A 25,300-nucleotide genomic window follows, 5' to 3' on the forward strand; every position below is an offset into this window, starting at 1 on the left:
AAAAGTGCTACATACTTCATGCTGAAAATCACCGTGGTCACCTTCGAAATAGTTCCCTAGGGAAACTATGCACAATGCCAATGCCTAGTTCATCCTTCTAAGCAATTTTGGAACTCTTTCTGGAATGACAATCATAACTGTCTCTATATGGGATACAAAAACATGCAACAATAATAGTGAATGCCACTCAGCAAGACACCACCACACATGGACACAAACACAGCTGTGATATATATATTTTGGTACACCAAGATTATGAAATCTCCCTGTTTTGTTTGTACAGTGCTGCTAATGCAAGCACACGGTGGCAAGTTCGTGAACTCAATTGCCAGACCTTGTTTGACAAAAACTCTAGTAGGCATTGCAGAAAAACAGTCCCAAACCTGGTTTGAAGTTTAGGATGAGTTCATGAACTTAGTTTTCAGGCCTTTTATGTTAGGAAGAAAGGACCAGAAGAAAATTTTCCTGGTGGCAGTGGGAAAGAAATGAAAGACCAAGATGGACATTGACTGAAAAGGGTAAAAGACTCTACCTGATGGCTTCATCAGAAAGGTAAGGAGGGAGAGAATGGTATCTTCAGTAGCACTGAAGAAGGAAGCAATGCTCAATGGCAGAGTTGGTTGGATTTTCTTTCTCATGATCTATCAAAAGTTCTTGGCCAGAGCAGCAGTTTGTATTCAAACAAATGTAATTCAAATCATTTTACATTGGAAACAACATAAATTTGTAAACAAGCTAAGAGAGCAACATCTCTGTACTTGGCTCAATCACGTCACTGATAAATTTTTATAGATTAGGCTTTCAAGACTGAATAGCTGTTAGGGGAATTTCACCCATTCATTAATTTAATGCATATTGAACATCTACTGTGGGGAGGTTATGTAACAGGTTCTGGACATAGAGTGGTGGACCAAACAGACACTCCTGCCCCTTTTGCAATATCTATTCTACTTGAGGAGATAGATAATGAACAAATTTAAAAGTTGGGTAGCATGTGCTATGAGGAAAAACTGAGAGCTCATGCCGAAAGGCAGCAACTTTCACTTTATCCATGACCTTTTTTCCCACATGACTATTTTTGGCAAGAATAAAAAACTTGCCTGCAGCTACCCGAGGTTTGATAGATCTGTATCTACACAAATATTCTGGTGCTAGTAATGCCAGAGTAACTTTCTACTATACCAAATGCCTGACTCTTGAGAAATTTAAACTTTTCAAGCATTCTGGTTGATCTGCTTCATTGACAGCCTTGCCAATTTAATATTATCTTTCTCTTTCCTTAACGTGAAAGACTACTAAGAAACATGCCCATGAGGCCAGGCACAATGGATCACTCCTATAATCCTAGCACTATGGGAATCTGGGGCAGGAGGATCCCTTGAACACAGGAGTTTGAGGTTGCTATGAGCTAGGCTGATCCACAGCACTCTAACCTGGGTAACAGAGTGTGATTCTGTCTCAAAAAAAGAAAAAAGAAAAGGAAAAATCATGCATATGTTTTCCTTCATGAGTATGTTCCACACCAGCCAGGTGTCCTGCCCTTTACCCTCACACATAGCCTCCAAGGACCTGCTGGGAATCTGCCTCTGGGATGTTTCCTGCCAGCATTTCTTTCATCCCATGGCAGATGTATCCTTCCTCTCTACATTTGAATGGTCAAAAAACGGTTCTACATTGTAAATTTAAATTCTCTTTTATTTCTTTTCAGCAAATGTATTTTCTTTCAATTAATTATAGGTGCTTTTAAAGCTGAAAGCCCTTTACATAATTCATTTAGTTAAAACAGAATCTTGCTCGATTTTGTTTAACTCACTGCCTCACTTGACTAGTGGAAACTCTGCCAGAGATATAAATAGTTCTTAAGGAGAAAGGAATTTCTAAACCTGGAACATAGCCAAAAAACTCTTCACTTCCCTCTGGGTAAGCTACAGAAAGAATCAACACTGTGTATAACCACATGTATGGTTTTTATGTGGAATACTAAAAAATGTCTAATGCGACTTACCAGTGCCGGGCTCCCTGCTTAGCTATTAATTAGAAACCAACCATTGTTAAGAGACGTCAGTGGTCAAAAAATATTATTTAAGCATGGAGACCTACATATAAATATCTTGTAAAGTAGGAAAACTCAAGAAATACTCAAAAGTCACTAAAAGAGGGTAAAACTGTATATAATTAGTTCAAATGAATCAGTACAAGTTAAGCTAAACTCAAATGATCAATTGACTTTGGTGAGATATAAGATTTAAATGATTTCAAAAAAAGGATGAGATGGTGGTAACTCCAGAATTTTCTAGACTAAAAGATGTTAAACATCAGCATGAAGGTGTAGTGAAGGGGAGAACATCGCTGGGATGGTTGAGTGGGGAGTCTGTGAAAGGAATGGGAGTTGGCTTGGCTAGAGTAGTGCTGAGATTACAGTATTGGCAGCCCATCCAAGGAGATTTCCTGACCCATGGGCCGTGATGCCCATGGATTCCTATCTTATGGAAGACCTGAATTTACCAGATTGGAGCAGTGGAGTCTGCTGTTTGAATTCAGACTGTAGCTTGAACTTTTTTGTGACTATCAGTGAGACCACAGCAAGGCCAAAACACATCCGAACTCAGATTTGTCTGAGCTCATTGTGTCTTCTCAAGTTTGAAAAAGCATAGGAAAATCAGTCCCCACTTGCAAAGTGTAAATTAGCAACACTCATTATTCAAGTAATCATGTTTCTACTTCTTCAAAAGAAATATTCAGGCTGAATTTGTCAAATACCTATTTTTAAATAAACCATTATTTAAGAGCATGATTAAGACATTTATTTTCAATTTTCAGTTTGAACGGCTAAACCTCGCACTTCAGAGAACATTGGCAAAGCATAAAATAAAAGAAAGCAGGTAAGTCAGACCACTTCAGTTGTCTGAACCTTTTATTATAGTTACTGCTACTGACAGCCAACACTTTTAGAATATGTCAACCTTCACTGAGTCATTACCACATGTCAGGAACCCTTTAACTGCTACTAATTTGAAAGTAAGTGCGTTTATTTTTCACATTGTATAGATGAAAAGGGTTTAGTATTTTATCACTGTTAGGGAAAAGATAAAGCTGGAGTTGAAACATGAGTTTTTCAGAGCTCGTGATTTTAACCATATTACTATATATGGTTTTAACAAACTCTCATAAGGCCTGTTTTTTCATACTAAAGGGTAATTTCTAAAATATTTAACAAAAGGTATGGCATGGATCCCAAACAATCAGAACAGACTCCTTGCTTGAAGGGTGAGGCCAAAGGTCCAAGCAAAGTCCCAGCAGGCATCCCATGAGCAGGGCACGCTCTTCAGCAACATGGTGACCTTTAGTGTCTTCATGGGGAGGAGGTAGAGGGATCAAGGGGGAAAGTGAAGGGGATTCAAGGTCCTTGTGGTGGTAAATGTTCATTAATCCTTAGGGATATGTTTCAGTATTTTCCTAACCAGTTTGGTTGCCCTGGTGAATATCAGTCCTTTTTGCACCCTTTTTCTTGTATTTCAATAAATTGTGGTATATGTACAGCCTGGAGTATTTGGCAGCTTTAAAAAAGATGGAGACTTTACCTCTTTTATGTTTACATGGATGGAGCTGGACCATATTCTTCTTAGTAAAATATCTCAAGAATGGAAGAAAAAGTATCCAGTGTACTCAGTTCTACTATGAAACCAATATATAATCACCCACACTTCCATACAAAAAATATAACACAACTATAGCCCAAAATAAAGGGGGAAGAAAAGTGGGAGGGGAGGGGAGGGAAGGAGGGAGGGCAATCGGCGGGACCACACCTGTGGTGCATTTTGCGAGGGTACATGGCAAATCTATTATGTATAGAGTATAAATCTCTTAACACGATAATTAAGAAGGTGAGGTGAAGGCTATGTTAACTAGTTTGATGTAAGAATTCCAAATTGTACATAAAACCAGCACATTGTACCCCATAAATGCATTAATGTATACAGCTATGATATAATTTTTAAAAAAGGGAAAAGTCAAGATATTCTAAAGATTAATTTAGCAAAAAAAAAATTCTTTAAAACGGATTTCTGAAGAAACTCAATATAAAGTTAGATTTTTTGTAAAATCTGGTTTGTATGTTTATATTTCAAATATAACTCCGCGCATTTACCGCTGGTAGACAATTTAACAGGCCCTGTTTTTGAGTCTCTAAAATAACAAGGATCATTTAATTTGTAAAGAATAGAATCAATACTTGAGAGTTCACTTTTACAGAATTGAGCATTAAAGTTTTACAAACCAGTCCCATCATTAGGAATATTTTATAAACTCATTCATCTGTCTCCGACCTGTGGGTTGATAGTCTGCTCTGTGAATTATCTGTGCTTTGTTTTCCTTGCTGACTAACTCTTCCCAGACTGCAGGCAGCAGGGCCAAGCCAAGGAGGGGGTCACAGACGGGTCCAGAAGGAGAGGGTGTGAATCAGTGTGTCTGACAGAAGCTTTGTGTACAGGAGCAATATGAAAGCATTCCAGAATGCCTCTGACCTTAATTCTCAGTCAAGCTGATAAGATAGCCCCAAGTCATGCGAACTTGCTACTGTGTCGCCTGCTGAAGTCCTTGGCAGCCAGTTTACTCAAAATTTATTCTCAGGGCTTTGTGCCCTGAAATGTTCCCACAGCTTCATGCAGATATTTTCAGTGAGGATGTGTTCCCAGCGGTGCTCTCTCTTTTCAAACATCTCACAAGTTAGGCCCACAATACCCATCATTTTATTTGGGAATTTTGAAATATATTTTACCACTTCCCTAATTTCTTAAAGCTGAAAAAAAGCTGATTATGCTTTTATATTCTCCGAATGATAACTAAGTTGTTGAAATAAGGTTTTTCATCATAAGCCTGACTGCCTGCTGGTGCCTTCCAAGGCTCCCCTCCTCTTTGCTTTTCTTATTTCTTGAGCATCCTCCCGGATTCTGTTTTTTCCTTCACTCTCTTGTTGGCCCATCACCTGCTGTTTCAATGACTCAACTTCCCAACCGCTGAACACATTTTAAGCCTTTTTGTGCTGCTGATTATCTTCTGTGACTTGAAAAACATAAAACCAATGTATCAAACAATAAACTGAACTTGAATGAATGACTTGGAAGCATCCCACCCCCAGCCTTTTTTTTTAAATAAATGAGTTTCGGTGCAGTCATTACCTCTCTCTGCATTGGTTGCTCAGAGAGCTTTTGTTAGTTTCTGTATTGATCAGTCATCATGTGTGTGAACTCATGGCTTGTGTGATGTGTGTGTGTATGCACGTGACGTACACAAGTATTTACTAGTGTACGTGCCGTGCTTACTCCTGTTGGTATGTTTTCAAGGTGAGGGAAGAGAATGTAGTTTGAATGGCATATTGCACTATTTGGACTAGATAAACTTGGCTCACATCTCTATGATGGGTACTGCAAAAGTGGCAGCATGGTTGTCAGATTTTTAAGCAGATTTGCTGTCATTCTTTAGAAAAAAAATTGAAATGACTTAAATAAGATAAAGAAACATATATAAAGATTGTGTAACAGAGAGAAAGATATACCAAACTATTTGTGGATATCTAAATCCCAAATGGATATAATATCATATAGTGATCCTCATCCAACTTATGATAAATAAGGAAATATTTCTACCTATCACTATAACTATTTTGAAGCATACAAACCTTTGTATAGGCATAGTAAGTAGCACTGAGCAATTTACCTTTATGTGATAAAGTGGTGGACTGAGCAATTTTCTTTCTTAAAAAGACTTCCTTTCAGCATGCACCATGTTTTACTGAGATCTATTTTAAATTTTAATTGTATGCCTGTTTGAACTTTGGCTTATTGAACCACAAATAGAACCTGGAGTGTCCCATATGTTTGAGTAATTTGGAAAATTTTGTCATCATTAAAAATAATCAAAAAATAAGTAGGCAAATATGAATCTAAAAAATCGTCCTGTTGAAATCATAGAAAAGTTCTATCAATCAAAGTATTTACTATTGCCAACTTCTATACTGTAGAACAAGTTCAATAATTGAATAGATTTCTTTTGTTATTAATTTTTCATACAAGAGCAACTTTTTATACAATGGTTTAATTTAATAATGTCTAAGAAATAAATACGAAGAAGTTTGAATGCTAAAACATGAAATAGTATGTATTTGCTTTGTTAAAAACATAGTACTAATTAAAAATGAAATCCATCACTATGCAGATTTTTCTTCTTGGTTACATTATCAGAAACCCCTGACTGATTTATTACCATTCTTTTCTTGGCCACTGCACACTCCTGGCTGCTAGGCAGTGCAGGTTCCCTTAAGTACAGGTGCCCCTCATTTTACATGGGTTACATCTTAGTAAACCAATCATGAATTAAAAATATCCTAAGTCAAGAATGCACTTAATGCACTTACCCAACCAAATAGCTTAGTTTAATCTATCCTACCCTAAACGTGCTCACCTCACTTAAACATTAGTCCAAAGCTGGGCAAAATCATCTTGCTATACAACACACTGTAGACTGTTGATTGGTTATTTATTCTCATGATCTCATGGCTGCCTTGGAGCTGTGGTTCCATGTTGCTGCCAAGTATCTCAATAGCATTGCATAACACATGTGGCTAGTAGGTGAGAAGATCAAAATTCAAAATTAGAAGTACAGTTTCTACTGAATACATGTCATTTTCATACCATCTTACAGTAAAAAATCATAAGTGTGGGATCATCTGTATTAGCCTATATAAAGTTTATTTGAAAGGCAAATATACTTCATAAAAGGCAAATGATGAAACTCTGTGTTCTCTATGTCATATACATTTTGGGGTTTTCAAGCATTGTTTTGTATTTTGTATGTCATTGCTTCTTTCCTGCAAACTAAACTAAATAGTCAAGTTGGCCTCTACGGAAAAGGCAATTTAAATTATTTTATGTTATTATTTCTGTAATCATAATATGAAGTGTTAGCACTCATTTATCAGTTTATAATTTAAGATATTGAAATATTTCCAGGAAATCTTTGGAAAGAGAAGACTTTGAAAAAATAATTGCAGACCAAGCAATTGCAGCAGGTAATAGAATTAAGTGTATGTAATTAGAATGTATATCCTATACCTTAGAACTAATATTTTCTCCAAATATATTCATATTTATTTTTTGGTGACTCCCAGTATGCAATATGAGGTGTTCAATATTATGTACTGTGTCAATCTAAAGAATAAGTCTTTGGGTGGCGCCTGTAGCTCAAACAGGGAGCCACATATGCTGGAGGTGGCGGGTTCAACCCAGCCCCGGCCAGAAACTGCAAAGAAAAAAAAAGAATAAGTCTTTTTTGTGCTATGTTTTTGTTAGACATAAAACATTTTCTCTTTTTCATGTTTGCTTGCTGAGAAATAGTTAAAGGTTGTGTGGGGAAGCTGATTCACAGATATTCACAGACTTTGGTCTTGAACCTAACTGTTCCTCATGTATGCATGAAAAATTCTACTCAGCAAACTAAAATAAAAATAAAGAATGTTTTTAAAGATTAGAACCAATCATAGGAGAAAGGGCTAACTGTTCTCACATTAATAATAAGTTTGAGGTAAAAATTAAATGAGTGACTTAGTCTTACGATTTTTTTCAAAGTTGGAGTACGTGGACTAAGAAGTTAATCTTTCTAATAGTACAGAATGTTAAAAATTAAAATAATGATAGTAACTAACTTACATTGAGTCCTTCCTAGGAGCCAGGTGCTCTTATAAACACAATCCCCACGTATCACAGTGCTATGAAGGGGGCACAATTGTTTCTCCTACATTGTCCATGGGAAAAAATGTGGCGCACAGAACATAAAAAATAAAAGGAATTTTGGAAGGAGAAGCTGTATAAAGTAAATGATATATTCTAAGCAAGTATTAATTCAGGTGATTCTAAACCACAAAAATGCTATTTTACTCCAAAAGCATACTTTAAAAATCACTTCTAGACAAAATTAAGCTTCACCATCAGTGGTTTTAAAGTAATTCCAATATCTGATGCAGACATCGCTGGACCTTCCTCTGGGAGGGGGTGCCCCTTCATGAGGATGTATTGCATTTGTCGTTAATAGAAAGATGGGAGAACTTTTTCTGAAATAGATTTTATTCTGAAATTCTAATTGTTCTTTTAAAGTTAAGTTTAAGGGAGATAAAAAGTTATATATGATATATATATTATACATATATATATTTATTTATTTATATAAATATATTACCTTGATCATTCTTTTTAAATTAACTGATTAACTGATTGGGAAGTTTATGTTCAGAGTTGCCTGAATTTTAGAAACTAATCTATGTAGATAATTTGCATATAGGTGTTTGATTTTGTTGAGACTCTTATTATCCAATACAAAGAGAACTGAGTCAGCAAATAACACAGCATGGAAAATAGGAGTCACAGTACAGTTCTACCAAGGTAGCGTGTTTGATGTGGCAAAAAATGTATTATATGCTTTCAGGAGTTCCAGTGGAGATCATCAAAGAATCTCTTGGTGAAGAGCTTTTTAAAATATGCTATGAGGAAGATGAACACATCCTCGGTGTGGTTGGAGGGACCCTTAAGGATTTTTTAAATAGCTTCAGTACCCTTCTCAAACAGAGCAGCCATTGCCAAGAAGCAGGAAAGAGGGGCAGGCTTGAGGAGGCCTCCATTCTGTGCTTGGATAAAGATCACGATTTCCTGAATGTTTATTACTTCTTCCCTAAGAGAACCACCTCACTGATTCTTCCCGGCATCATTAAGGCAGCTGCTCGTGTACTGTATGAGACCGAAGTGAAAGTGTCATTGATGCCTCCCTGCTTCCATAATGATTGCAGTGAGTTTGTCAATCAGCCCTACTTGTTATACTCCATTCATGTGAAAAGCGCCAAACCCTCCCTGTCCCCCAGCAAACCCCAGTCCTCCCTGGTGATTCCTGCATCTCTCTTCTGTAAGACATTTCCATTCCATTTCATGTTTGACAAAGATATGACAATTCTGCAATTTGGCAATGGCATTAGAAGACTGAGGAGTAGAAGAGACTTTCAAGGAAAGCCTAATTTTGAAGAATACTTTGAAATTCTGTCTCCAAAAATCAACCAAACCTTTAGTGGGATCATGACCATGTTGAACATGCAGTTTGTCGTTCGCGTTAGAAGATGGGACAACTCTGTGAAGAGATCTTCAAGGGTAAGGAAAACGTATGCTTATCTTGAACATGAAACAAATGATGTCAAATGCAAGGACTCGAAACCAAAAACAGAAAATGCATGCATCACTTGAAATGCTTTCATAAAACAGTGAAGTCTAAAAAAGCTTTAAAATAATTTTATGGTTGGAATTAAAACAAAATTCTCCCTCCATTCATTTGCTTGCTTACTTGATTCATTATGTCACAGATATTTATTAAATGCTGTGTGCCCTTTAAAAATCTTTGTTGGGTATTTTATAACTCAATTGGAGAAATGTTTATATAGAATATGTTTTCAATTTTTATCAAATAGTTTAGTTCAAATAATAAGAGATTTACAGTAAACAAAAGTCTACTTTTTCTTATACTAGGCAACTAAATGGATTTTTAATCAATATTTAAAAGACATGAAAAATGAATAACTTGATTGTTATAGAATGTGGGGTGAAAATATATTTGTAATCTCCTGGTAGAGAACCTTTATAACTGTTTAGTCCCAGGAAAGAAAGTTTGCTAATTTAGAGCTGGTAGTATGAGCAAAGCTACAAGAATGGATTTAGTCACCATAGCCCCAAGCAGAAGCACTGTTTGCCCCTCAAAATGCAGGCAGATTTATTATTATTTTTCTATCATAAAAATCATTACAAGCAGTTTTATTATAACTTTTCTATTATAAAAATCATTGCAAGCAGTTTTATTATTATTTTTCTATCATAAAAATCATTTATCTATGGCTGGGTGCAGCCTGTAATTCTAGATGAGGAAGGCTGAGGGGAGTAGATAACCTGAGACCAGCCCAAGCAAGAGCCCCATCTTCATCAAAAATAGAAAAATTAGCTCAACATGGTGGCAAGCTCCTATAGTCCTGGCTATTTGGGAGCCTGAAGCAAGAGGATCGGTTGAACCCAGAAATTTAAGGTCGCTGTGAGCTATGATGCCATGGCACTCTACCCATGGCAAAAGAATGAGACTCCATCTCAAAAAAAAATCATTTATCTAAATGTTTAAAAAATGAGTAATACTTAAAGATGTTCATTGTAGCAAAAATTAAAAACATTAGTATGTATATTTTTGTTTAAAACAAAAAAATACTATTTTATAACTTCTTTCATCACTTCTATGCCATTAGATGTAAGGTTATGTCACTATTTCCAAGGCTGAGTGACATTCCAGTATATGGTTATGCTCTAATTTACTTCACCAGCCCCTTATTGAAGGCCTTTGGGGTTGCTTTTGGTTTCTTGCTGCAGTATGCACACACATGTATTTGTCTACCTCTCACCCGTAAATCTTCTTGTGGTCCAGGACGATCACTTACAGCCCAACCTACCTCTCTCAAGGACTCCTGGGTACAATTCTTTCTCCTGGATGGTTCGTTCTTTTGTTTGTGTCCTGAAGGACAGGGTTGGTTAGGTTCCTAAGGCAAAGTAGAAATAAAGAGTACTGTAAGATTCAGACACTTTATGCAGAAGTCTCTAGGAAAAATAATGGCTGCAAAAAATAGCTCCAGGGGGCTACTCATAACAGAAAAACAAAATATGAAAACAAAAATCTTTTATCTTCTGTATCTGCCAGATGTAGCAGGGAGAAGTAGCTCATGGGAGAAGAGGGGAAGAAGAGAGAAGCTAAAACAGGAGAGATTAGAAAAAAGGAAGATGAACATAGTAACAAAAAAACAAAAAAGAAAATAACAGGAAGGAAGGACAGAACGAGGGAGGAAAGAAAGAATGAAGGAAATGCAATTTAGTGAGTGCTACAAAATGAAAATAATGTAATTCCAGATTAAACATGTGAGAATATTCAAAAAATATACAGTAGAACCTCCATAGCTGCCCACCTCTCTACACCAACCTCCTTGGCCTCGTTTTCGTAGACTGGACATGCAACACATGTACATATCAGTGCAGCAAGTCTAGTTCCTTATGTTGGCCACCTCTACAGGTTAACCTGTTTTTAACTGTCCCTTGGATGATCAGCATACAGAGGTAATACTGTAGTAACATACTGCTTAGTGAGAAAGCCTTAATGTAATATTTTTTCACATTGTTTATTGCAAATCATGATTTCAGCATAGAGTACATACTGTTCTTCAAATGTGTACATGCATTTTAGAATTCATAGCAAATTGGAACTATAAGAAAACATGTTGTTCTTTTGTAGCAGGCTGAAAAAATTGGGTTTAAACTCAAGGTGATTATCACTGTATCCACTCCCTCTCAGAAAGATGTTGAAGGCTTAATTAAACCACAGCCACTTCTCCTTTGCTTCATAGGTGATGGACCTCAAAGGCCAAATGATCTACATTGTTGAGTCCAGTGCGATCTTGTTCTTGGGGTCACCCTGTGTAGACAGATTAGAAGATTTTACAGGACGAGGGCTCTACCTGTCGGATATCCCAATTCACAATGCACTGCGGGATGTAGTGTTGATAGGGGAACAGGCCCGAGCTCAAGATGGTCTGAAGAAGAGGTTGGGGAAGCTGAAGGCCACGCTGGAGCAGGCCCACCAGGCCCTGGAGGAGGAGAAGAAAAAGACAGTAGATCTTCTCTGCTCTATATTTCCCTCTGAGGTTGCTCAGCAGCTGTGGCAAGGGCAAGTCGTGCAAGCCAAGAAGTTCAGTAACGTCACCATGCTCTTCTCAGACATTGTGGGGTTCACGGCCATCTGCTCCCAGTGCTCACCGTTGCAGGTCATCACCATGCTTAATGCGCTGTACACTCGCTTTGACCAGCAGTGTGGAGAGCTGGATGTCTATAAGGTAGGGGAGAACCAGGCAGTGAATGACCCTTTCAATTGCAAAAGTCACTTGCACTTGCACTTCTGTGGGGGTAGGCAGTGGAGGCAGTGGTGAATTATAATGCAAGTGAAAGGCCTTCTCTGCGAGGTCATGCAAGCCACATCCTGCGAGCAAGCCTTGTGAGTTAATTATGTGGACATTCTCCAGCCAAAAATAGCTCAGAATCTGCCACATAATTGTTCAGACATAATTGTTCCATGAAAGATTGCCACTCTGTCATCAGAAAAAAAAAAAAAAAAAATGAGCAGAGAAAGGAGAAAGGATAAACTAAAAGAAGAGTAAGACCTGAGAAAAGGTAGTTTACCAGTCAGAGGAACTGCCACTTCACTGTGGAAACTGAGTTGAATTATGAAGCATGAGGTCAATCAAGGTATGGCTTATACAGAGAATTGTACACAGGGAAAGCTGAAAATCTTGTTCATGTCCTTCCTTGGTTTGTAAACTGAGCTGTTTAAACTTTCTCATCATTTCTAAAACAGATAAAATAATACCCGCCTGCCATTTGGATGTATATTGTGTCCCATAATCTTCATCAACAGGATTGTTAAAAGGATTATTCATTAAGCACCCAGGGTTGATTGGGAGTCTAGAATCAGTCAGGCATCATTCTAGACTCTAGGGAGATAGCAGTGACCTCTACCTAGTAAGTCTTTTTTTTTTTTTTAGACAGAGTCTCACTATGTTTCCCTCGGTAGAGTGCTGTAGAATCACAGCTCACAGCAACCTCAAACTCGTGGGCTTAAGCAATTCTTTTGCCTTAGCCTCCCAAGAAGCTGGGACTATAGGTGCCCACCACAACACCTGGCTATTTTTTGTTACAGTTGTCATTGATGTTTAGCTGGCCCTGGCTGGGTCAAACCCACCAGCCCCGGTGTATGTGGTTGGTGCAGTAACCACTGTGCTTTGGGCGCTGAACCTGTTTTTTTTTTTTTTCTTAATGTAAAAATTAGTAAGGGAACTAGAGAAGAGATTCCAAGTTTTACATGCTTCTTTAGAATTAAACCCATTTTTACTGATTTAAATTATTTTGCCTTGTTTTAGATTTTGGCACTAAGAATAAAGCATGGTTCTCATTCGTAGGGCTTTAATCATTTTCTTAATTTATTTGCCACATAACTGACATTTCAGGGCTACACCCAACATGAAAGAAATACATTAATCATGAGGAAACAAATACTCATGGTATTACATAAGCCCTTGCCATATCTTGTCCTGGATGCTAGAAGTCAAACTTTCCTTTTTGAAATTTCTAATAGGAAATTCCAGGCAGAGCCAAGATTCCCTTGGGGAAAAAGAGGTCTCCATGTAGTTACAGATACAGTAATTGGTTTTAGTTAGGTTAAGTTCTATGGCCTCTTGTGGAATCCACTCTATTTATTTGTAGACATTTTCTAACTTGGGAATGTCTCCTCTCTTAGGATTATGAGAAGGGCATCCTTTTCTCCTTTGCAACCTGCTATTATTGCTAACAGAAGTAGCCCTCTGCTACTTTTGGTTATTTCTATCAAGCGTATAGGGTATGGTTTCCAATTATCCCCTCAAGTATTTTGAAGCTATGGCCCTTACTACAAGGGCAGCTTCCACAGAGTTCCTTGAGTAATCCAGCTATAGCTGGAGTTAGATAACGAATCTCCTTATCTCTCAGTTCTCCTTCCCACCTTCACTTCTGATTTTGCATGAAAACACCTGGAGATAGCCAAAAATTAATAAGGAAAGGTTTTAAGCATGGAGTAAATTTCAGATATGTGAAATGCATTGGTATAGGCTGACCTCTGAGTGTGATGGCTTTTGAGGAAAAGTCAAACTTATTTGTTTCAGGACATGATTGTACCAGGACTTTATGTGATTTTATTTTCTTTCTGTCTTTCAGTCATTTCTTCATGTTCATTTACTTATTCTTTTAGCCAATACTTACTGGTTATCTAGCATTTGTCAACATGTGTGAGCAGTGGAGACTGAGGGCCCTGTCATTATGAGGAGAGTTCACGTGTGGGTTGGGGGAGGAGGGCAGAAAGGACAAATGCCAGATTTCCCTATGAAGTGATGGATGGATACCTACTCCTGCCCAGTTTCATGCAAGATGCTCTAAGAGCAGAAAGAAGAAGCCCCTAACACCAAGTAGAGGTGGAGGTTGACCTTTCTTTATTAGTGTTTTTATCGAGCACCAGTGGTACCATCATGCTGAACACTTCTTATTAACTCATTGCTGAGGAGAAGCTTATGGGGGGCATTGCTGTCTGGCTCAGTCATTGCTGGCACTGGTGATGTAAGAGTTAATAAAATAGACAAACTCAGAGAGTTTACATACTTTGCGGGGAAAGAAAAGCAATAGATAAATTAGTAAACTCATATCAATAGTATTTCAGTTGGTGTAATATTCTGGAGGAAAAAGAAAGCAGGTTCAGGAGAAGAGGTGCAGAAGGTAAGAGGTGATTGCTCGCTCTTAGAATGTGGTTGGGGTAGGACTTCCGATAAGTTGAGGCTTCAGCAGGGGCCAAAGGTAATGAGGGACAAGTCACATGGTTATTTGGGGACAGGTTGTTCCAGGCAAAGGAGTAGCAAACAGGAGCTTGTTTGGTATGTTTGAGGAGTAATAATAGCAGGCCAGTGATATTGGAACAAATCGAGAAGATGAAAGATGACATGATAAAATCAGAGAACGGCAGAACGATGGGTCAGGAAGAACCTTAGAGCCATCACGAGTATCAGCATTTACTCTGAGGATTTCTGAAGCTTTACCCCTCTTTTTTCTTTTCTCACCCTCATCCTTCCATAATGGAGGCTTTAGGTAAGAGGAATAATATGGTCTTATAAATTATAATAAATATTGAGAGGAAAAGAAAGATGCAGCTTTTAGAATTAGGGGAACTACTTGTAGATTTAAATTAACTATTTATTTTCTATAGCCATTGTCACAGATAAAAATCACCTGTAACAACAAAAACAATAATGATGATAATAATAATACTTGAGACTTAAATAATAGCTTGATTTCCAATAGCTTTTTAAGTATCTTTGCTCTTATCTCCTGGTTCAACATTTTTGTTTCTATACTTTCTAATCAATATCCATGTAGACATTTGATAATTGCAATAAAAACCCCAAGAGTCCTTCAGAAAAAGCCATATCTCTTTTGCTCTTATAACTATTAATGTCTTGATTTTACACTGCTCAACTTTATGGAGTAGTGACTTCACACAAAACATTGTTTTGTATGAGCAAGATATAAAATAAGTAAATGATCCAAATATCTTCAGGCAGTTTCTTCAATTATAAAATATATCATTTGTTTCTACAAAACTATCTCACATTATGAGGAACAAAAGAGGTTAATGATATGATGAGAGAGTGGCTCATCTGGGCGTAGGAACCCAGCTGACGGTGTGTTCACAGGACTTTACGGCCTCACTGCAGTGCCCGATGTAAGGAGTCTGAATCTTGTGAATTTCTCGAAAGGGTATCTGATTTATTCTGATTCTCCATGAGGTTGGAGTGCTGATATTTCTGCTATATGCTTCTTAATTTCTTCTATATAACATGGGCTGTGATACTGAGCTTTATTTTTATAGTATGGAAACTGTTGTGTCTAGGTGGAGACCATTGGCGACGCATACTGTGTAGCTGGGGGATTACACAAAGAGAGTGACACCCATGCTGTGCAGATAGCACTGATGGCCCTGAAGATGATGGAGCTCTCTGATGAAGTCATGTCTCCCGATGGAGAACCTATCAAGGTAAGGAAGAGGATGTATCATCCAGGTGATGTCATGAGAACAAATGAATATTAGCTGATTATTGAAAGAATGGTATATCAATTGGGGTTTAGTTGCAGAAAGCAATTCTTTCTTTAACTTGTTTAAGGAGGAAGAACTTTACTATAGGGTATTAAATGGCTTACAGATTCATTGATAGAACAGAAGAAGCCATCTATAAGTTGAGCTTTAAAAAAATGCTTCCAGCTTGGCACCCACAGCTCAGTGAGTAGGGCGCCAGCCACATACACTGAGGCTGGCGGATTTGAGCCTACCATGCTAAACAACAATGACAACTGCAACCAAAAAATAGCCGGGCATTGTGGTGGGCTCATGTAGTCCCAGCTACTCAGGAGGCTGAGGCAAGAGAATTGCTTAAGCCCAAGAGTTTGAGGTTGCTGTAAGCTATGATATCACAGCACTCTACCGAGGGCAACATAGTGAGACTCTGTCTCAAAAAAAAAAAAACATGCTTCCTAAAATCATTCTTCAGAACCACTGCTTCTTCCATGATTCCAGAACTATGCCACCACAGCCACTCCAGAGTCAGGAAACTTACTGGATTTAGAAAACTGCTATTTCTACTACTGGCTACAGAAAAACAAAAGAAACAAACAAAAAATCCCTGTACCTACTATGACTTGAATCAGCAAGATGGCAGTTCTGCACCAGGACCATCACAAGAGGAGTGACTCAGAAAGGGACTCTCTGCTAAGTGTACCATAGAAATTGAAAAGGTTTCCACAATCCTGTTTGCATCTGGAAGGAAAGGTGTTCAGTCAGAGAAAAAAATATCTTCCAAGTCTTGTGTAAGTGCTTCTGATCCACTATACTTTGAATGTATTTAGAAGCTGCAAGGCAATTTGGAAAGTGTAGTTTTTAGTTTTCCGATTCCTACAGGAGAGGACATTACATTCAAATGGACATTAAGTGCTAATCTACCAATATTTCCCATGGCACATAACATTCCAAAATCTCTAGATCCATGGATCACAGAATAATGTCTTCTGGAGGATAAGTAGATAAAATTAACACAGTAGGCATTGGTTTAATGAATAGAACGTAAACAGATTACCTTTACTCGTCCCACTTGTGGTGAATATACCACCTAATCTTATAGAAGACTCTTCAATTGATGACCTTCAAAAATAGGCCTTTGAAGTAATGTAGACTCTTACCTGGTATGCCATATAATACATACAGAAGAAAGGGGAAAAACACTTTTGTAAACAAACTATGATATTTAGAGGTCTAGTCTTAGTTCTCTTTAACCATAATAGAAACCATGTATCTAAGCCTTCATAACTGCTTTTTAACTCTTTTATCATACCAATTATATGTTGTTTTGTGGCATGCGTCCCTAAATTGAGTAGTGTAAAACCACAAACTTTTTTAATGCATGGGTTCTGTATATCAAAAATTTGCATAAACAGGGAGGGGGTATTCTGTTTTTGTTCCATAATATCTGGGAGCTCAGCTGAGGTTACTTAGTAGTTGAAGGTGGAAAGAATTGTTGGGATTGCAATACTTGGAGCTGGAGGATCCACTGCAAGATAGCTGTCTCACATGTATGCCTGTTTTTTAGGTGGGGATGATTGAAAGGTTGGGCTCAGCTGGGATTGTCAGCGTAAGTGGTGTTCCCATATGGCAATCTTAGAGTAGTCCCATTTCTTACATAGTGGTTCATGTATGACTGAACAAGATTGGTGGAAGCTGCATAGCCTTTTATAATCTAATTTTGGAAGACACACACCTGACATTTCTGATACATTTATTCTATTGATCAGAGTAATTCTATGTATATCCAGAGAAAAAGGGGTATAGACTCTGTGTCTCAGTAGAAGGAATATGAAATTATTTGTAGCTGATTTTTAAAAGTACCAAAATATCTGACTTTTTGAGACTTAATTTCCATGATTATATTTTTTAGATGGGAACTATTATTTTTTTCTAATTTTTGTGAGGGAATTCATAGCATCAAAGTAAATATTAAAACTATTTAAAAAGTGTAGTTTTTAGTTTTGAAAAAACATACAGTTAATGATTAATGTATGATCAGTGATTTTCACAAAAATTGATTTTGTAATTAAAATGTATATGTTTGGGTGGTAAATTAATGGCATGAAGTTTGTTATTTATAGAAATGTATTTTTAGATTTTTTGCAATTGGAAGTATTATTTGCACCTAGTTCCCTGAGTAATAATAGATTAGCTTTAGTAAATATAAAGTGAGACATTAATCATACCTCTTTACTTGTATTAACCTACAGTCCTGGGAAACATCACAGAGGCAAAATGGAGAGTATTTTTAGTAGGCGAGGAGACATTTACATGTATCAGAAGGGGGCATATTATGACTTAAACACTGTCTCATTTACTCCTTGTAACAACATCATGAGGAGGAATTCACAACTTAGGTGTCAGGACAGGGAGTCACGTCTATCTGGCTTCAAAGCCTACGCTTTTTCTGTTTCTTTCCCTGCTTCTTCTTAGGATGCAATCCAAGTGAAAGAACAGAAAATATTTCACGTTTTTTCCTTTTCAAACTCCATGATATCACATATGCAAATCATTGATTTACTCGCTTATTCCCATTCATTTCCTCACTGACACCATTCACTGAGGCTTAGAAAACTGCAGGTGGATTGGTGATAGAGACCAGAGGGCTGAGTGCAACAATGAAAGTAAGTAGCAAATGAACTTGGAAACAAACTTCTGGTCTCTGTCACCTCCTTTGCAATTCCTGGAAGCCTATGATAAGAAATGGGCTATTCCAAAAGTGGTCTCCGAATGGAAGACGTTCCTAGCAGCCTCCTGTTTAAACTTTCACTGAGAACCAGAATTCTGTCCTTGTCTTCAGTTACTTCACATGGAAATCTGTTGCCAGTGAAAAGAGATGCATTCGGGGTGTGATGTGTATATCTGAATCGCTGGATCATTTTCTTGCTCATGAATCTGGAAGGCTCTCTGATGGGGCTTGGGTATGAGATTCAGAACTGGAGAAGGGGATGGAGGGGGAGCTGCATGGAAGGAATCTGAGGGTCATTTGTCAGCATCGTTTGGATTTTTATGAGGAGAATGTATTCGTGTATTAATTACGAAACACAAAAAAAATAAAGATGCTATAGGAAACTTTTCATATAGAAGCTGGAATAACTAAGTACATAGAAAGAAATCGTTTTACAAGAGGAGCTTCCCAAAAAGGCAAAAACTTTTTCAATCTAAGTGTTGTAAACTTATAGCCAATATTTATGGGCTGAAAACAGTCTTTACTCATCTTTCTACAATTTTCTTTTAAATGTTTTTTATTTCAAAATATTAAAGGGGTATAAATGTTTTCTTTATATGAATGACTTGTACACATATAAGGCTTAAGTCAGAGCTTTCATTGTGTCCATCACCAGAAAAGTATTAATTATTCCAGATAGCTAAGCTTTTACCTATCATCCTTCCCATTCTCTCCCCTTCTTGGTTTCCATTGTCCTTTGCATCTCTTTGTGCCCATTTCTTAGCTCTCAATTACTAGAGAGTACATTTGGTGTTTGTTTTTCCATTCCTAAGATACCTCACTTAGGATAATGGTATCTAGTTCCATTGAAGTTGCTGCAAAAGACATTATTTCATTCCTTTTTATGCCTGAGTACTCAGTGGTGTATATGTGTGTGTAGATATATCTCACTTTTTCTTTATCCGTTCGTGAATTAATGGACACTTAGGTTGATTCCGCAATTGTGAATTGTGCTGTGATAAACATTTGTGTGTGGGTGTCTGTTTGATAAAATGACTTATTTTTCTTAGGGTAGGTACCCAGCAGTACAATTGCTGGATCTAATGGAAAGTCTATGTTTATTTCGTTGAGGAATCTACATACTGCTTCCACAGGGGCTGTGCTAATTTGCAGTCTCACCAACAGTGTATAAGCATTGCTATATTTCTGTGGCCACACTAGCACTTTACACCAGCACTTTTTAACTCTGTTGTCACCCCTTGTCACCCCCACTTTTTAATAATGACCATTCTGAAAGAGGCAAGATGGCATCTCATTGAGTTTTAATTTGCATTTCCCTGATGATTATTGAAAAGGTCCATACTCCCTAAAGTAATTTATAGATTCAATGCAATTCCCATGATAATACCAGTGTTATATTTCATGTATCTAGAAGAAATAATTATATGTTTCATTTGGATCCAATAAAGAGCTCAAATAGTCAAAGCAATGTTAGGCAAAAAGAACAAATCTAGAGGCATCCTCTTATGTGACTTCAAATTATGCTACAAGGCTCTAGTAACAAAATCACGGTACTGTTATAAAAGTAAAGGCATAGACTGAACAGAATAGAGAACCCAGAAATAAAATCATCTACCTACAGTCAACTGATCCGCAACAAAACAAACAGCATACATTGGGGAATGGAAGCCCCATTCAATGCACAGTGCTGGAAAAACTGAATAGCTACATGCAAAAGAATGAAACAGGACCCCATTTTCTCCCCATACACAAAACTTAATTCAAGATAGATCAAAGACCTAAATGTAAGCAAGGAAACCATCAAAATTCCAGAAGAAAACATAGGGAAAATTTTTCTGGACATTGGCCTAGGCAAAGAAATTATGACTAATACTCCAGAGACAAATATGGCAACAAAAATAAATAAATGGAGCTTAATTAAGTTAAAGCTTCTGCACACCAAAGGAAGTAATGAACAAAATTAATGGACAACTTACAGCTTCAGAGAAAATATTCTGAAACTATCATCCAAAAAAGGCCTAGCATCAAGAATCTACAAAGAACTCAAACAAATCAGCAAGAAAGAAACAACCTCATTAAAAGTGGGCAGAAGACATGAACAGAAGTTTTCAAAAGAAGATAGACAAATGACCAAAAAGTATATAAAATGCTCAACATTTCTTTAATATACAGAGGGGCCAAAAAGGCTCAATGTACTTGTATTCATCTTTCATTGTTAGTATATCTTGAGTACTACAATTTTAATACAGGTATTTCCTTGTGTTAAGTGTGTATACATTTTTAGGCATCTTCTGTGTTGGCACCTTCTGTATATATTGTACAATTGTTTTACGTGTAAACTCACATTATCCTAAGAAGAAAAAGCAAAACATAATAGAGACCTAAGTTTTACTACTTAGGGTAAAACTCTGATGACGAACCCAGGATTTTATAGCTACAGAAATAATCAGAGAGAAGTAAAGAGACTTAGAAAAAGTCAGACTACTAGTTACTAGCCACAGGTTTAGAATGCAAATCTCCTATCTCAAAATTTTGTGTTTTTGTTCAAAAGTTATATAGTACTCATGGTATGGCATCTGAAAAGCAGGCAGTTTTTGAAAGTTTCTAGCAGATATCTGAAATTAGCTATAAAACTAGGTAGAACTGGAGTCTTCTGATTTCTAAATTACATCTAAGTTACTGAGTACTTGGCCTTTTTTAAAAATGTGTATATCTTAATATAACTTTTTAATGGTCAACTAGGGTGGCACCTGTGGCCCAAGGAGTAGGGTGCTGGCCCCATATACCGGAGGTGGTGGGTTCAAACCCAGCCCTGGCCAAAAACAAATAAATAAATAAATAAAATAAAATAGTCAACTGAACATAGAATTTGTCTAACTGTCTTAAATTTCCCCACTTTAACTTGCTTTGTGGTAGCAGTATTTAAGAATTTGTGCATGGTTTAAGATCAAGTACTCAAATCTTCTAGAAGATCCCATTTAAAAATACATTTCTGTCTCTATGACTCTCCAAGTCATTAAAAGCTTTTAGGATTTCTCAACTTTTGCCCCAACACAGTCCAGACTGCCTCCCATATGTAGGTGTGATACAACTTTGGTTTTCCCGGGGTCCAAATGTTTAGCTTAGTGTATATAGTCATTGAACTCTAGACCTAAGAAACTCCCCCTTTCTGTTTCCTCTATCATTGTCTGCTTAAATATTACAATTTCCTTTACCCAGTTGTGAGGCATTTGAATAGTGGGATAGTGTTTGGCAAAAAGTTGTTTTTAGGCAAAATGTCTAAAAAACACATTTTATATTCTTAAGAGTTAACTTCATTTTCCCTTCTCTATCATTGTTCTGAAAAACAACTCCTGAAGTCCAGAAATTGTGTCAATCTCATTTGACGGACAGAGCAGATTCATACAAACAGGTCATAGACTATTGCTGTGGTGACTCTGATAGGTGTGCATGGAAATTTGTTTCAGATATTAAGCCAGGAACAGTGAAGATAGTCTGTGTAATAAACCTAACCATGTAAGTGGAGGAGAGTTATGAGGTATGACTACTGATTCTGCATCCGTAATTTTTAATTGCACCTGCAACGTAGAGGGAAGCTGGCTGGGTGTTTTGAGGAAAGGAGTGGTATGGAGAGGGTGAATGGTAAAATAATTCAGACAGAGCATTCCCACAACACTGACAAGTGGGTTTTACCAGTAACCAGGAAGATTGTGTTATTTTTTGCTTTCAGATGCGAATTGGACTGCATTCCGGATCAGTTTTTGCTGGGGTTGTTGGAGTTAAAATGCCACGTTACTGTCTTTTTGGAAACAATGTCACTCTGGCTAACAAGTTTGAGTCCTGCAGTGTTCCACGAAAAATCAATGTCAGTCCAACAACTTACAGGTATTCATAGCATTAAGCACCTACGATCTAGTGTTTTTATTTATACTCAATTGCAGTTTTTCCCATTGATTTGATTTATTCTCCAAAACTTTTTGCTTACTTAATCTTTTTTGTGTGTGTGTGATTTTTGGCCAGGGCTGGGTTTGAACCCGCCACCTCTGGCATATGGGACCGGCGCCCTACTCCTTGAGCCACAGGCGCCGCCCTGCTTACTTAATCTTAAAGGAAAAGGCAAAGTACTAACAATCATCCTCTCTTTAACTTTTTCTGAAAACTGCTTATGCTACTTAGCCTCATGGGAATGACTTTTCTGAGGTATTTGTAGCCTAGCTCTAATCTTTGACAGATGTCACGTATTCCTCTATTATTATGCTTTCATATGTGGATATTAATGCTCTTAGTATGTTAATAGGTATTCTGACATCAACTGATGTACTGAAGTCCAATTCTGACGCTAGCCACTTAGAATTAGCACAGTCATAGCCACAAGTGATGGGGCACGGTACTCAACAAGACCATCCTAAATTTAAATGCCAGCCACCCTTCAGGGGTGCTTACACCATCAGCATTTCTGACCAACTGGCTACAAATTTGGAGATTCTTACAACCTCTACTAGTTAGTTAGCTAGAATGACTCACAGTACTTAGGAAAGTATCATAGTTATTATTAAGTTTTAATTGTAAAGGATACAAATCAGGACCAACCAAGAGAAAGTTAGGGTGAGTCCCAAATGCAGAGCTTCTGTGTTCCTTCCCCATGGAATCAGGATGTGTCTCCCTCCCACCACATCAATGGGTTTACCATCTAGGAAGCTCCATCATGCTGAGCTTCAGCTTTCGTGTCTAGAGTCATTGGTATCATTACATTGGCATACTTCACTAAATCATTAGCCTTGTGGCTGAACTCAATCTCCAGCTCCACTCTCCTCCCCAGGAGTTAGGCTTGCTCCCATCTCCAACCTTCCCAGCACATGATTAATATGCTGGCATCCTATCCCCTTTCTGAGTCACCTCATTAGCATAATGAGCATCAGATGTGATTCAAGAGATTCAGGAAAAACAAAGACACTCCTATAACTGAACAAATGCCAAGAGCTTTAGAAGCTCCCTCTGTAACCAGGGACAAGGACCAGTCAAATTCCCTATTACACAGAAAAAGGGACTGATTTACCATAGGAAAACTGCTAGTCATTAAACATTTTTCAGAGTTTACAGAGTCTCATGGATTGACAGCAAGTGTTAAAGCAGTAAAAGGGAGCCATTTGCCATCTGAATCAGAAGAACCCCTATTGTAACTGTCTCCTTGACATGAAGTGGACAACCTTGTCAGTAAAAGCTGCCATTTTGGTAACACTCACTCCAACTGTTACCAGAAAAATAAACCAAGCATTGTAGGTATCACTAGATCTATCATATAAATTTTCTCTCATTATAAAAAAATCCAAAATATTATGAAATTCTTAAGTAACACAACACTTCTCCAGATCTTTATGGCAGCTAAATTACACCACATAAATATACTTTCCCATTCTCAGAGGAGACTCTTTTACAGCATCTTCTTTCTCCTTAAAGCTCTGACAACCTTTCCTTTCCAGCTCAGGCTCTCAGTTTGTAATCTTGCTTCATATATCACAGAAAGAATAGATGGGAACTACACCACCTTCGTGTAGGACATTCTGTCAACATCGCTTCCCCAGGACTGGGTCTCCCACCTTTGTCCCTCTTACCGTGCACCAGCTGTCCTGGCCATGGTTGAATATAGCTTTCCTCTGAGTACTAAACCCTCCCGTCTTCTCAAGAACTTTTGTCCTGAAACAAACTACTTTTTTCTCCACAATCATTTCCTGTCTGGGGAAATGATTATTTCCAACAGAATACAAGCGTATCTTACTAGTATAACTCCTGAAACAATAAAAACTCCATCACATTAGTTTACATTTCATTAAGTCTACATCTTGCTACCACCTCAGATTTCTGCTCTATCTTACAGCAAAATTAAAAGAGTTTTCTGTTCTCATAGTCTGTATTGTTTTCCACCTCTGACTCTCACTCCAATCAGTATTTGTCCCTTCCACTCCAGTGAAAGGGTTTTTATCAAGGTCGTCATTGTACCTTGCCAAGCTTCAACTCCCTCTCCTCATCTCCTCATCAGCATCTCAGCAGCAGTTGAATAGCCTGAGCACTCTCCCCTTTAAACATTCTCTGTCTTAGATTTTGTGACACCACACTCATTTCCCCACATCTACATCATCTCAACAGCTGTCATTGGTGCTCCTTTCCTACCAGACCTTAAATGTCACAGTGCCCAGAGCTCTGTCCCTATTCCCTTCTGTGTCTGAAATTCCATGATTCTCACTTTAAAATAAAAAAATTCTCTAGCCCATCCCATAACTCTCCACAGAACTACAGACTTACATATCCTATTCCATATGTCCACTTGGGTGACTAATTAACATATTACAATTAGCTTGACCGAATTAGAATGAGAGATTTCTCACAGAGACTGAGGAAGTCAATGTTGGCAGTGTTACTAGAAATGCAGCTTTTTACACCATAAATAGTGGTGGTGGGGGTTAATAAAATATTTTTATTACTGTAGTAAATATATCCTTTTTAGAAAATTGTAAAGTGAGAAATTAAGAAAATAAATCAAAATAACTCATAATCTCACTATCTAGAGATGATAACTGTTAACATTTTTGTGTTTTTCATTTTTTCTTAGTTATATGTTTATAGACACATATATGGATGATATTTAAAGTTTAATTCAATTTAAATTGAACTTCAGCACATTTGCTAAAGTCCTTAGTATTGTTTATAGACATAGATGATATAGCTTTTCCCCTTTATATTGATTTGAATAATAATTCATTTTTATTTTCATCTATGAGATATTTATGTCTTGACTGAAGAGCAAGCAATGGTTAATGT

General features: G+C 37.4%; 1 protein-coding gene across 1 annotated transcript in view; it reads left to right on the top strand.

The window, feature by feature from the left end:
• GUCY1A1 (guanylate cyclase 1 soluble subunit alpha 1) overlaps positions 1–25,300 on the top strand; it is a 76,553-nt gene that overhangs the window by 47,251 nt on the left and 4,002 nt on the right. The window contains exons 4-9 of the mRNA XM_053583416.1: positions 2,821–2,882; positions 7,008–7,066; positions 8,476–9,185; positions 11,459–11,944; positions 15,574–15,717; positions 22,215–22,369. Of these exons, the coding sequence (XP_053439391.1) occupies positions 2,821–2,882; positions 7,008–7,066; positions 8,476–9,185; positions 11,459–11,944; positions 15,574–15,717; positions 22,215–22,369 (1,616 nt within the window). The remainder of the gene's footprint in view (positions 1–2,820; positions 2,883–7,007; positions 7,067–8,475; positions 9,186–11,458; positions 11,945–15,573; positions 15,718–22,214; positions 22,370–25,300) is intronic.

This window comes from Nycticebus coucang, chromosome 1 (assembly GCF_027406575.1).
Source record: "Nycticebus coucang isolate mNycCou1 chromosome 1, mNycCou1.pri, whole genome shotgun sequence".
Classification (NCBI taxonomy): Eukaryota; Metazoa; Chordata; class Mammalia; order Primates; family Lorisidae; genus Nycticebus; species Nycticebus coucang.